This window comes from Oppia nitens, unplaced genomic scaffold, assembly GCF_028296485.1.
Source record: "Oppia nitens isolate AA-2021 unplaced genomic scaffold, nextdenovo-longstitch-racon4-pilon3 scaffold2_pilon_pilon_pilon, whole genome shotgun sequence".
NCBI lineage: Eukaryota > Metazoa > Arthropoda > Arachnida > Sarcoptiformes > Oppiidae > Oppia > Oppia nitens.
Window position 1 is genome coordinate 10,222,281 of NW_026533210.1, and position 16,149 is coordinate 10,238,429.

The 16,149-nt window shown below is 23.6% G+C and overlaps 1 protein-coding gene across 1 annotated transcript; it reads right to left on the minus strand.

The window, feature by feature from the left end:
• Positions 1–3,202: 3,202 nt before the first annotated feature.
• LOC128956101 (diacylglycerol kinase theta-like) lies at positions 3,203–14,458 on the minus strand. The gene is made up of 18 exons (XM_054301783.1): positions 13,846–14,458; positions 12,549–12,628; positions 12,046–12,237; positions 11,829–11,960; positions 11,559–11,715; positions 10,826–11,083; positions 10,165–10,306; positions 9,913–10,055; positions 8,048–8,112; positions 7,335–7,485; positions 6,249–6,433; positions 5,478–5,602; positions 5,340–5,409; positions 4,795–5,186; positions 4,504–4,659; positions 4,255–4,420; positions 3,437–3,535; positions 3,203–3,331 (listed from the first exon to the last, which is right to left on the minus strand). The coding sequence occupies exons 1-18, from the start codon at positions 14,378–14,380 to the stop codon at positions 3,203–3,205; spliced, it is 3,177 nt and encodes a 1,058-aa protein (XP_054157758.1). The 5' UTR covers positions 14,381–14,458.
• Positions 14,459–16,149: the final 1,691 nt, after the last annotated feature.

Below are 16,149 nucleotides of genomic sequence, written 5' to 3' on the forward strand. Positions count from 1 at the left end.
TTACTATTACTACTAAAAAAAAATTGTTGAAAACTAGTCAATTTGATGCCAGTTTATAATATATATTAATTGATGTATTATAAAATGAGAAAATAAATTTATAATAAATTTTTTTTAATTATATATATATATTTTTTGCAATTAAATTAATAATTAAATAAATAAATAAATAGTAAATAATAATAATAATAATAATAAATACACAATACACACATTGTATTTAAGAAATTTTTTGTTAACAACAAATATTAATAATATTAATAATAATAATAATAATTTTATTATTATTATTTAGTTTAACTAACTAACTAACTTACAGTATAATACAATTTATTATTATTTTATTTTATTATTAATCGGTTTCATTGTTTTTATATAATAATAATAATAATAATTGTTTTAATAATTTAATTAAGAAAAAAAAATTTTAAAAATCAATAATAATTATAATAATAATATAATTTTTTTTGTTTTGTTTTTTTTTGAAATTACTATCTGTATTCAGACATACAATTACCATCGCAAACGGTATACAATTTTTGTTTTGTTTTTTTTGTTGAATTATATAATCATAGATAATATATATATATATATATAATACTTATATATATATATATATTTATGTGTTAATCAATTTTTAAGTAAAAATGTGTCTAGAATTTACAATTGAATGTATAATAAAAATTTTACAATTATTTATTTATTAATTATTTTTTTTTGTTGAAAATTTTCTCAAAAAAAATTCTTAATAAATAATTTGTTTTTTTTCTTATAATTTTAATAATAATAATAATAATAATAATAATAATTAAAAGATTTATTTATATATCATATAATAATAATAATAAGTTAAGTTTCAGAGAAGTATTTTTTTCAAAAAAGTTTGTTTGTTTTGTTTTCATTATATACTGTATATAATATATGTTTGATTTATATATCGATATTTTATTGATGAAAATTGTTTTGTTTTGTTTGTTTAAATTGTTTGTATATTTATAAGTGAATATTATTATCAATATTTATAATAATATAATAACATAAAACACTAAATAAATTAATATAATAATATTATTCAATACTGTATACATATTTAATATAATATAATAATAATTTATCATATACTGTATATATATTATATATTATTATTATTATTATTAATTTTTTACATATTTTTTTGTTAGTTATAAATAAATTATTTCACAGTTATATATATAGATAATATTATATATATATATTTATATACTGTATATTGTTTTGAGTCTTTTCAATCAAAAAAAAATTTGTTTGTTTTTAATTTATTTCATATATATTTATATTTATATATATATATTATAATATTTAACTGATTATGAAAGGACTAGTATCTCAAATACAGGGGCTCTTTGCAAATGAAACACTAATCAATTCATTTAACATTTTAATTATTAATTAATTATTAATTAATTAGTTATGTTTTTTAAATAAATAAATACAGTTATTTAGTTTTTGACGCTACGCTTAATATATATATGTATATATATTTTGCTTCAATATATATATATATATATATATATTTAAATACTGTTTGTTATATAATTTGTTTGTTGTTTTATATTACAAATTTGTTTTCATCAAATTAATTAATTAAATATAATGATAAATGATTGATATTTTTTTAAAAAGCGTTTTTTAAAACTTTTCACTTTTTAGCGTCAAATTATTAGTATTATTATTAAATTATATATTTATATATAGTATTTTCAATCAATCAATCAATTTTTATCATCAATCAAGTATATACTGTATATATATATGATCGGTAAACTGTTTTACATTTAAGCATAGATTTTTAAAAAATAATTAAAATAATAATAATAATATAATTTTTTGTTGTTGTTTATAAACTCAAATAAATTTTATGCAAAATTTAATATACCTTTATAATGTGTATATACTGTATATATATACCTATATAAAGTCAATCATAATGATATATTTTTTTGTTTAATATCTTTATGAATATATATATATTTATATATAAATTTAAGTTATTTTAAATTTTGTTTGTGAATAATTGTAACAATTTCACAATTAATTATTATTTTTATACATATAATAATAATTAGTATATAATTTGTTTTGTTTTTGAATTTAACATATGAACTGAAAATATTCAGTCAAAATAAATAAATAAATAAATATATAATAAAATTAAATTATTTTTTTATATATGTATGTGTAGTGTGAGTGTAGAAAACGTTTTTCAAATTCAACAAAATCAATGACTTTACACTTTACTTATGTTTATATATATATATATGTATATAAATTTACATATATTAATGTAATGTTTAAATTAAATTATAACACTTAATAATAATAATATTTAAATAATTGGCATTTTATGTTTAATATATATATTAAACCATAATAATAATTTTTTTTAACAATAATACAATATAAATGTTAATTAGGTAATTAATAATTTTTTTATGTTTTTAATTTTGGCAAACATTAGATATATTTTCTTTTTATATCATATATTCAATATATTTAATTAAAAATCTCAATAATAATAATAATAATAAATAACATCTAATATTTAAAAAAAAAATTGCCATCACTTTCATCTATAATTATTTTTAGTTTGTTTTAGACACTTATTTTATATTTTATTTTTAATTAATTATCAGTCTATGATATACATGTATAAAATATCTCAAGTGTCTTATATATATTATATATAAAAATTGTTAATTGTTAACAATTTTTTTTGGTTGTTTTTAATTTTTTAATTATAATTTTTTTTTTAAAGTAATGATATCTTTTTCTTTCTAATAAATATTTTTAATATTTTATATAACAAATAATAATAATAATAATAATAATTAAGAGTAAAATTTTTTAGTTTGGAAATATGTTTTGACAATCAATGGGACGACTCTTTTGTTTTTAGAAAGAAAACAAATTATAATAATAATAATATCATATATTTTTATATATATTATATATAAAAAAAAACAATAACTATTTGGTAGTAAAAAGATAGTTATGTTTTTTCTCATCTCTAATATAATAATAACATAACATAACAATTAGTAATAAATACTAATACACTAAATAATTAGTATTATTACACAACAAATAAATAATTAAAAATATTAATCTAATAATAAATTAGTTGTTTTTTTTGTTTAAATAAATTTTTAAATTTAAATTTTTTTCATTCGTCAGACTTTTCAGTTATAGATGTCTTATCTGTTTGTATTATCTCTGACTTTGATTTTTCCGATGATGTCAGCGATGGCTCAGTGTTTCGTCTTTTCATTTTAGACTTCCTGAGCATTGTTGCCTAAAAAATGACAATTAATTAAAAATTAATTAATTAAAATTAGTTAATAATTTTAGTTTTTTAAAAAAAAATTAATTTAATTTAATTTAACTAAAAAACCCATACTTTAAGTGCTGATTTCAAAATGACAACTTCGCCGGGAGTCTGGATCCATGGCTCGCCGTCCACTTGCACCGGCATATCGGTGTTCAATCTGATTCTGATCTGTTATTTTTTTAATTATTTTTTTTACAAAAAAAACAATACCAAACATATACAGTATCAACAATTTATATAATATTATTTTTAAAAATATAAGTATATATTTTTTTGTATTTAATATTTTTAAATAAATTTAAACACTTTTAAAAAAAGTTTATATATTTAGTATAGAATACATGATTTAATTAAATAAAATTTTTCTAATAATAACAATTTTTAATTAAATTTAGTTATATTTAGTTAATTAATTTTTAAAAATAATTTAAGTTTTAATTTAAATTTATTGTAAAACTAACAAACAGTAATATATATATATTAATAATTATTTCTCAATTTGTATACAAGAGATAATGTTTTTGATACACTTATTATATTTAAATTTATAATTAAAAAATTAATTTATATTAAAATTATATTTAACTTAATTTAAATAACAAATAATAAGTACTAAATAATTTAACAAACAAAAAAAAAGACTATGGTAATTTTATTAATACTAAAAATATTATATATATTGAATATATATATTGATAAAATTATTAAATGATATATTAATAATTGATAAAATTATTAAATGATATATTAATAATAATAATACTGTATTATCTCTCAATTAGTAAAACAATAGTATTTTAATTAAAACATAAAACAAAAATATTATTATTAAAAATATAAATAAATAACTAAATAAATAAAATTTAAGAAAAAAAAACTATACTTACATGACCTCCCTGTGCAATCCGGATGGCCGTCCTGATGCCGCTTTGTATTTGGCCCATATGGACAACACCATTGACGCCGACCACTTCGAGCATACCGTCGTAATGGTTGGGCCGTGAAAATTGGTCGTCCTTTTCGACGCCCCACGGATTGGCACCGGAACCCCAACTGTTCATTGATTGATTGATTGGTTGGTTATATAATTAATTATATAATTAATTAAATTATAACAACCAAATCAATTCAAATACCTTAATATATTTAATATAATAATGCCCTCAACAGGCGGTAACTGAACATATTTGCCGTCGACTTCCAATCGGATCTCTTTATGCAAGTCTTTCCACATCTTCCGGCTGACCATCTTCTTCAGCGCCGTCTTAACGTAAACGCCTTTGTTATGCAATCTATGGGTTTTTTGTTTTGTTTTTGGTTGGTTGAAGAAGTAATAAAAAACAAACAAAACTAATTAGCAAAACAAACAAACAGATGACTTGAAGAGACACGACTGTCCCCCATCCGACCGTCCGTCGCATACATACCTGCTATTAAACTTATCGGGATTTTCTTCGCGCGCATTATGAAAGCTAAGGCATAGATCGGCATCTATTCCCAGTCCGAAGTAGTTGTTCATAACAAAGATGGCCGTATTGTCTTCGGATGTCGAACCGGAACTGTTGGCCGGCAAACCTGGCTTCTCTTCTGTCTGTTTAGTTGCTTCGTCCGAATGAAACACGACTGTCCACCGGTCGAGTATAATTTCGTCGGCGTCGATGATATCTTTGAGCACTGTTATCGGATCCTCTTGGCCAGTATAGCCGGGTCCCCAACGTAGTACCCGGGCCAGATCGTTGCCGGTGCCCAATGGAACAATGGCACAGGGAGGCGACTGGCACTCCGAGTCCTGGCCAACATTGTCCAGACATTGTAGGACCTGTGTTAATGTGTGGGTGTGGGTGTGGGTGTGACGTTGTTTGAATTAATACATTTATATATATATAGATAGATATTTTTGTTTAGAGTGGGACGTGTGTTTGGGGGGGGGTATGGGTAAGGTATGTACAATATGTATTTATGATACACTTACCCAACCAACTGTTCCGTCTCCGCCACAAACAAGTATTTTATAGTCTTTTATATGTCGACAAACATATAAACTAAATAATTTATGATAAGAAAAATTATTAATAAAAATTTTTTTATTAAATAATAATAATAATAATACCCTGGAAGTGGTCCACCATTTTCTAGGTCATAGACCTGATAAGGATTCAATAGTTTACGGAATGATGAGATAAGTTCGAGACCCTGACAGCCACCACTTTTGACGTTTACAAACACTAATAATGGCTATTAAAGTGAGAGAGAGAGAGAGAGAGAGAGAGAGAGAGAGAGAGAGAGAGAGAGAGAGAGAGAGAGAGAGTTAATATAAAAAAACGTTATTTTATCCAAAAAAAATCAAATAAATAAATTATCTAACAATTTATCCCTACATATAATATACAGTTATATGGAAGGGGGGAAAGGGATGATAATGGATAGTGGTATTGGCAATAATCTACTATTTATTAATAGACTATAACTCGAATTAGGCAATAGATTATTTTTTGATTAGGGTTTATGATTATATCAATATATTGTATATATAAAATTTATATATCTATTAAAATTATTGACATCTAATATATGAATACAATAGTATAGAGAGTGGAGGGGGAGAGGGAAGTAATGTATGCTGTGTTGTTAGATATGGGCAGACAGGTGTATTAGGGGACAGGTATAGGTACAGAAATCAGGGACAGGTATAGGGAAAGGGATAGCGACAGTTATAGGGACAACCTGTCCAACAGGTATAGATACAGGGATAGGAACACATGGATAGGGATACAGGGATAGGGACACATGGATAGGGACACAGGGATAGGGACACAGGGATAGGGACACAGGGATAGGGACACAGGGATAGGGACACAGAGATAATGGACAGTAGACATACCCTAACGCCTGGAGGAATCATATGAGCCATAATATTTGGCAACAGAAGAACCAGGAGATTCTTGTCGTCATAACTCGACTCCCGGAGCATATAATAGGCTTTGACGGCAATGTCTGCATTATCGTAGGTCACTATCAGCGACCCGTATTCATAATATATTGGACCGATTTGCCGATATTTGTACGCTATTTAAATTGTCAAACAAACAACAAATTGTAAAACAAATCAATAAATAATTATTAATAACTATATATATATATATATATATATATATATATATATATACAGTAATAATAATAGTAATATTTTTCAAATATGATAATATTATATTATATTAATAATAAAAATAATTATTATTTATTTTCGTATAATTTCTATTATTCTCTAAATATATATATAAGTTGCTGTAGTTATTGAATTATTATTATTATTATTATTATTATGATTACATGAATTGGCTATTAATTATTAATATATCAAAACACAATTATTATTAGTGTACTGTATATATACAGTATATACTAATATTTTTGCTAAACTTTAACATATAAATAAATATATATTTAAATAAATAAATAAAAATAATCTTATTAATTGATATCTATGTAATAGATTATATATATATATATATATATTATAATAATAATAAGATTATTTAATAATTTATTTATTAAGCTAGTATTACTAACCTATATAAAAGAGAAAGTTTAAAAAAACTAAATAAATAAAAACCCTAACTTCACTCATTAATATTATATTATTAATATAATTTATATATATATAAATATAGTAAACATTTTAGTAACTAAAATTTATATAAATAATATTATTGTACTAATAATATAATACACAAAATTATTTGTCTATTATTATTATTAGTATTATAAATCTATTGGATATTATTATAAACTTTATATATAAATATAAATTGAAAAAAAATTATAATTATTATTACTACTACTACTAATAATAATTAGAAAAATTAGCATGCATAAATTTATATATATATATACAGTATATTTAGTATATATATATATATATATATATATATAATATAATATATATAAATAAATAAAATATAATTACGTTTTCCTAATAAATCGACTAAAATTCTTTCATATTGTCGTTGAGAAAGATTCGTGGGTAAATTTCCTACAAAAATGGCTACATTAGAGCAGTAAACTTCATCGACTTGTTGCAAATAGAAGCGGGTATTTTCTTTTTGTCGAATTGATTCCTATGGGAGGTGTGGGGTGGGGTTAGGGGTAACAAAATTTATTTTTGTTTGAAAAAAATAAAAATAATTAATTAGAAATATATATATAAATATTTTCAATACAATATTATTTAATTTGTTGTTATTGACTCATTGTATATAATATCATAAATTATTTGTGATTGATTTGGTATAATTAATAAATATATAATTTATTTGGTGCTAAATATAAAGTATATGATTTTTTTTTAAATAAAGGTTATTATGTATGTGTATGTGTGTGTATGTGTGTGTGTGTGTGTGTATGTGTGTGTATGTGTGTGTATGTTTGTGTATGTGTGTGTATGTGTGTGTGTGTGTGTGTGTGTGTGTGTGTGTGTGTGTGTATGTGTGTGTATGTGTGTGTATGTTTGTGTATGTGTGTGTATGTGTGTGTATGTGTGTGTGTGTGTGTGTGTATGTGTGTATGTGTGTATATGTGTATGTATGTGTATGTATGTGTGTGAGTGCGTAAGTGAGTGAGTGTGTGTGTGTGTGTGTGTGTGTGTGTGTGTGTGTGTGTGTGTGTGTGTTTGACACCTACCCGTGCTAATCCTTTGATGATAGCCCAGGGACTCTCATTATTATCCATTGTCCTCTCGTGAACCGCTAAAAGTTTTTTTTTAAAAAAATAAATAAATAAAATATTAATTATTTATACATTTAATATTTAAAAAAAAAAGTTTTTCTATCTAATAACTAGTAATAGTAAATATTTTTAAAAATTATATTAATATAAAAATCTAATAAAAAAAATAAATTAGACAATAATTGTTTTTTTTTTCTTAAATAAATATTTTTTGAATGTTATCCTTTATATCTATAAGTATCCAAAAAAAATAAAAACAAATAATTTCTACATAAATACCCAATTGGTGTTAATATAAACTATAAATATGATTATTATGATTTTTATAAAATAAATAATTATTAGTGAAATTTAAAGTTTAAAGTTTTGAACAAATTAGAAATAAAAGACACATCATCAATTTTTATTTACATAATTAAATTAAAAATTAATGCTAGAATTAACATAATTTTTATTACTCTCTCTCTCTCTCTCTCTTTCTCTCTCATCACAAAAATTATTACCTATAAAATAATAATAATAATAATAAAATATAATCAATAATTACAATTTAGTAATCATGTAAGTCATGTAAGTCACTAAATAAATATATAATAAATTTGAGATTTATTTTTTTAAGGATTCACAGCATTTATTATTAGATATATTATATACTAAAGTACTGTAAATATATATATATATATCTCAAACATTAATCTCAACCTAACTTTCCCATCTATCTAACTAACCTTTCACACACACACACACACACACACACACACACACACACACACACACACAACACACACACACACACACACACACACACACACACACAAACACATAGTTTAAAAAATAAATAAAAATTATTAATAATTGACAATAATATATAAACATGTTTATCACCTTTTCAATAGTTTTTTAAAATAAATAAATAAAATAAAATTGTTAATAAACTATATTATTGAATATATATATATTGACGCACTGGTAGGTGACATATAACTGCATATACTGTATGATATATATATATATATATATATATATACACCTAAAAAAGCCTTATAACTGTTTTAGCACCTGTATTAAAAGAAAAAGTAGACAGCCCCCACCCCACTCCCACATATATATAATTGAAAAATAATTTTATATATATCTATAGTACACACAATATATATATATATATTGTGTACTATCGATATATATATAAAATTATTTTTCAATAAATATAATCTCTCTAAATAATACTGTAAATGATTTTCTTAAAAATAAAAAATAAAATTATTTTTGCATTAATTCAAATTCACTAGCATTTGATATTACAGTATAGAAAATAATACTTCAATTTAATACCAAATTTAATAATAATAATAATAATAATAATAAATATTGTTAAATACGTAAAATCACCTACGTAAAATTATTTCAATTTTTTTTAAAGTAAAACATTACCGGTAAAAGGCAGTCAATTACAGTTAAAAAAATAATTGCTAAAATAAACAAAAAATTATTATTAAAAAATAAAATAATAATTTTGTTGCCAAATATATATATATATATATATAATAATAATAATAATAATAAGTAATTTATCAATTTTAAAAAATAAATATATATATATATATATACAGGTATATAACACTCGGGGGGGGGAGTGACAAACATTTATATAGTGTATAAGTTATAAATTATATAACAATAGACACATAACAACAACAACAAAAAGTTTGTATTTTATATTTATCAATATATATATAAATTTTATAAAAAAATTTATTTATTTTTTTTGTTGATAATAAATCAATAATAATAATAATAATAATAATCTGATGATAGCTTACATCCTTTTTCCAATGAAACCTCAACCAATCGATATCTATTCAGATCACTAGAGTCTAATCCAAACTGATCCAATGCGGCAATCATTACCTCCTCGACACTGGTATCTATTGTCACAGTTACCAATCGATAGGTATCGGTGACACTGGATATATATATATATGATATGATTAGATAGTCAACAACAAAAAAATCAATCAATCAATTGTTTGAATCTTATTGTTTGTTTGTATAATTTTAAAAAAAAAACTTACTTTAACTTTCCCGGATATACCCGAATGGTGCCCTCGTCGGGATTGGGAGGCCGGTACCTAAAGAATAGGCCGCACCGTTTGCCTTCCACTCTAATGAGACTCTGGACGGGCATAAATTCAGAGAGCTCTTTCTCATTGGCATCTAATTAGGTGGTAGTGGGTGGTGATGGTGATGGTGGTGGTGGTGGTGGTGGGGATGGGGAATGGGATGTAAGTTTGGGTAGTAGTAGTAATAATAATAATAATAACAATTAATATCATAAGTTTATTATAACATCTAATTACTAAATATAAGTATACTATTTAGTAAATCCTATTATATATATATAATTATTTAATATATGTATATAATTTTCGACATTAATTTTTTGTTTTGAATTAAAAATTTTTGAACATTATTTTATTATTATTATTATTGTAATAATAATAATAATTAAAAAAAATAATGTCGAAACCAACCAGCAACAATAATAATAATAGTATATATTTATAATATCGAAATAATGTCGAAAATTATTGTTTATGTTTTTTTAAAAAAATAAATATTTGGTTATAAGTAATTGAGAAAAAACAACAATAGATTATTTTGTTGGAGGATATATAGTTAGGGTGTGATATATCGGGCACAGGTATGTTATAATTAACTAACTAACTAACTAACCATAAGCTTCGGTAATAATATAATGGCGGGGATCGTCGTGTATATGGAATGCTCGAAGACAGGCGGCAATTATCTGGTCTTTTGTGGCGCTTCTGGATATAGTGATTGTCCTAAAAGTTTTCCGTTTCATCGATCCGTTTCCGTCGTAGACTTTGATTGTTTCTTCATCCTTGTCCTTGTCCTTTGGCGACGGATAATCGTCGGCCTCTTTGTTCCTCTGGTCCGAACCGGACGAGTATTCTTCGGATGCGCTCCGAGCTGTTGATGCCGATGATGACGATGACACCATCAAAACAAACAAACAGTTTATATTAATATATATATATATATAAATGTTTTTTTAATCAAAAAATAAAATTTGTTGTTTAGGATAATAAATATTATTAAATAAATCAATTGTTATATATATTTGTTATACTATTATATTCAATATATATGAATATACTGTCTATGAATCTAATGAGATATTTATTTATTTATTCTTGTTTGTTGTTTCAAAAAAAAAATATATGAAAAAAATAGTAAAATTTATTTTTTAAATAATTTATATAACTCTCTCTCTCTCTCTTTTACTCACTCACTCACTCACTCACTCGCTCACTCTAAAAAATTTTTTTTTACTAAATTAGTATCTATTGATATGTAATAATTAATAGTTAGGATAGATAGATGAAAGTATGTGTGTGTATGAAAGGGATTGGTAGCTCCCATAAACCGAAACACCAATACATACATGAATTGGTATCCCTTTTCCTATTGGTGACCCCAATAATGGTCTCTAAAGGAACATCAGTTCGGGGAATGCTTACGCAAAACGGCGGTAACATTATTGACTGCAACCAACCAAAGTTGCATTCAGTCGTTAGATTTCTGTAGCAAATGGCGTGCGCCTGAAGATTATAAGACAGATGAATGTCTGGATCAGTTATCACTGATGATGATGATGATGATGGGGGGAAAGGGATGGATGAATAGGTTGGGGCGCGGGGGGGGTATACCGTACCGTTGAGCCGCACCATTCGCATCGCATGCCGGCCAGACACTCGGTCGACCAGCAAGTTTTCTTACAGTAATGACACTTAGAGTTGGCCGGAAGGTTGCCTTCCCTCCAATGATGTCTTTGCACTACTTGTACCTTAAATTTACAAAAAAAATAAACAAACCAAATATGTGTTAGTAGTAGTAGTAGTAGTGTGGGATGTCGGGTGTTAGGTACTTACCAGATCCTGGTCGGGAACATATGTGGCACATTCCTTACAGTCGGCTACCGAAAAGTCATGGCAGTCCAGATGAACACAGTATTCGCATATCTCGCACCTGACCGCCGACTGGTCTTCAATACGTTTGCGGCACAGATTGCAAAACTTTCGCTTCAAATGACCGCAATCTGACCAACAATGAGGTACCGGATTCTGTGTGTGTGTGTGTGAGAGAGAGAGAGAGAGAGAGAGAGAGAGAGAGGAATGGGATGGTTGGATGTGTGGGCAGTATAGGTGCCAATTGAAGATTAGATAATAGGTTTAAAAATAAATAAATAATTAGTTAATTATATGAATATATATATCATATATGGATTTTAAAATGATTGACATTTTTAAATAATTAATTTATTGGTGGGTGGGTGTGTGTGTGTGTGTGGGTGGGTGTTAAACATATTGATTTTGTTTGTTTTTTTTACAATAAAAATTAATTAATTAATTAATTAACTAAACTATAAACTAACCTTGATGACATTGGAGGCAACTGTTGAACAGGGTGATACTACTGTTTTGATACATCTATCGTGGACCACGAAATTGCAAACTATATAAATTTTTTTGGGGGGTGGGGTGGGGGTGGAAAAAATTATTTAATTTAATTTAAAAATTTAATTAATAATAATAATAATTAGTATTTTTAAAAATAAATATATATATATATATACAAAATGTAGTATTCAATTGTTAAATTTACAACAACTAAAATAAAATTAATGATATCATTTGTTTGATAATAATAATAATAATAATAATAATAATAATAATAATAATAATAATAATAATAATAATAATAATAATAATAATAATAATAATAATAATAATAATAATAATACTTAAAGCACTACTGTTTTGTAATGTTTGTTGTCTCCCAAAAAAATAATTAATGGTATCAATTAATTTTAATTATTTTTTCTATATATATATATATATATATACATAAAATATTTGTCAATTTAATTGTATTTTTTTAAATAAAAAAAATATATATGTTATAATATACACACATATATATATAATATTGTATAAATATTATATATAATTTTTTTCAAACTATAATATATGTAACTCTAATATAAGGAAGCAAATAAAAAAAAGTAAATAAATATATTAAATAATAATAATAATAATTTTGTTGATTATGTTATTATTTTATTATAATAGTAATAATATCTATCAATCTAATATGTTATTATTAATATTTATTAATATTATTATTACAATTATTATTACTATTATATAATCTTAGATTATAATTTATAAAATATAAGCTAGTAAAGTTATCAATAATAAATTATAGCCCAACTATACAGAATCATTTAATCAAAATTATAATATACTGTATGTTATAATAATAATAATAATAATAATAAGTTATAAATTATACTATTTTGTAAACATAGATTTACAGAATATAACAGTATATATATACAGTACTGTATATACTGTACTGTATATACTGTTTACTGAATTTATAGATATAGATATACTGTATATATATATATATAATACTTGTTTATCTCAATCTATAAAAGCATATGAAAAATTAATTTTTAACATTATATAAATATTAAAACATATATATATATATATATAATATCTATCTTAATATCTAATTTACAACACACATACACATAGATATATATATATAATATATATATATATCCACAAAAAAACAACAACAAACATAATAATATGTCATAACCATAATAATAATAATATATATATATCTATACTGTATTCATATATATATATTATATATACCTTCACAGATATATCCCTGTCCGATCAGGCCCCACAACATATCGGTGCAATGGTGACAGTATGTAGGTTTGTGGAAGGTTTTTTTAGTAAAATAATGTCCATGACCAAATTGGTCATATTCGGTAACACTACCACCACCACCACCGCCACCACCACCACCAGCACCACCACTACCTACACCACCACCACCAACAACACACTGTTCCGTAGTAGGGCTAGGATTTTCAATAGTCCTGGCCGAACCGAAATTTGGTCGACTATGGCCAACAACAGTGGCCGCTGCCGATGACGACGACGATGATGATCCCGTGGCGGTAGTAGTAGAGCCGCTGCTGGCGGCCATCATCAACAACAAGGCTATCGTCGGCTCTGTATTATTATTATTATTATTATTAATAGTAGTAGTAGTAATTGTTGTGATTGTTGTGGTTGTTGTTGTTGTTGTTGATGTCGATGCCGTTGATGTTGGTGTTGGTGTTGTTGTTGTTCCTCCACTACTTTCACAAACACACAACCATTTCCACGCATTGCCCATAAAATCTGACGCTATCACACATCCCTAACCACCACACAACCTAACCATCACCACTACTATTGCGCCCCAATATAGCCATTCCCCTAGTATTATATTATTATTATTATTATTATTATATGGCATATGAATATATGTTGACTAACTATGACTTTCAAGAATCTGTATATATATATATATATATATATATATATATATATATATATATATATATATATATATATATATATGTATATTACTTATATTTTTAATTTTATATAGATATTTAGGATGTCCCCCTCCCCTCCTAAAAATAATATTGATTAAATTTGTTTAATGTTTTTTAAATATAATATCAATAAACTGTATTTAAAAAATAATTATATTGTTACACTTGTTTACATTATTTCTATATTAAATATATACAGTACTATCAATAGATAGAATTTGAATTATTATTATATATAAAAATTATAAATATATATCTTTTTAGTTAATATGAGAAAAAAATGTTAAATTTTTTATTATTATTATTATTCATTATTATTATACAGTACTTTATATATATAATTTGATTTCAATACTACTAATAATAATAAACTATTTGTGTTCAGTCAGTCAGTCAGTCTATGTCAACCTATTGCTCAAACTATATAATACAGCACTGGTAGGTATACTGTACTGTTGTATAATATTCTAACCAAAAAGCAGTCATATTCTGGTTGTATGTATTAATACAAAGTGTATGGATATTCAAGTCATATATATATATATATATATATATATATATATATATATTCAATGCCTTTAGCATTGGGATTCACTTCGCGGATATCAATATATTATATATTTATATACAGTAAGAGAGAGAGAGAGAGAGAGAGAGAGAGAGAGAGAGAGAGAGAGAGAGAGAGAGGAGAAAGAGGTATATACTGTTGTATGTTTAGTGATATACAGTATATTTATATATAATATACTTTGTATATAACAGTTTGTTTGTATATATATATAATAAGTATATACTGTATATAACAGTATATATTTGTATACACATACATACATATTAGTAAAAAATATTTACACAAATTTTGTATTTATATATATATATATTGAAAATAAATAATTTTTTTACCAATATATATATATACAAAATATTGTTATTATTTTTTGTAGATAACATAAAAAAAATATTTTTATTGAACATACGGTACGATTTTTGTGTTGTTGTTATTTAGTAAATGTTATGCATATTTATTTTCATTTAGTTATTTTATATATAAAAATCTAATTGTTTAGTTTATTTTTTAAATATATATATATAATACTAATAATTAATATATTTTTAAAAAAAATAATTAGCTATAAATTTTGTATAAAAATTGTTACAAAAAATATGTTATTATTATTATTATGATTATTATTATTGAACAATTTATATACATGTTTATATTATATATATATATACTATATTTGATTTTAATATAACTTATATGTTTATTATTATTTTTCAAAAATCAAATTAAAACCTAGTATCTATTGTATTAAACTATATTATCAATTGTATATAGTTTTTTGTGTATAACTGTCTAGACTTTGTATTTATTACTTTTTTTTATAGAAAATTAATTTTTTGGATTTTAGATTGAATTTATATACAAATTATATTTCGGTGACATTAAAAAAAAGTAGTAATAATATTTTTAATAAAAAGTTGATTATTGAATTTAATTAAATTTTAATTAAGCTAATTTAAAAACATGATACATATACTAAATGTTGTTATAAATAGATAA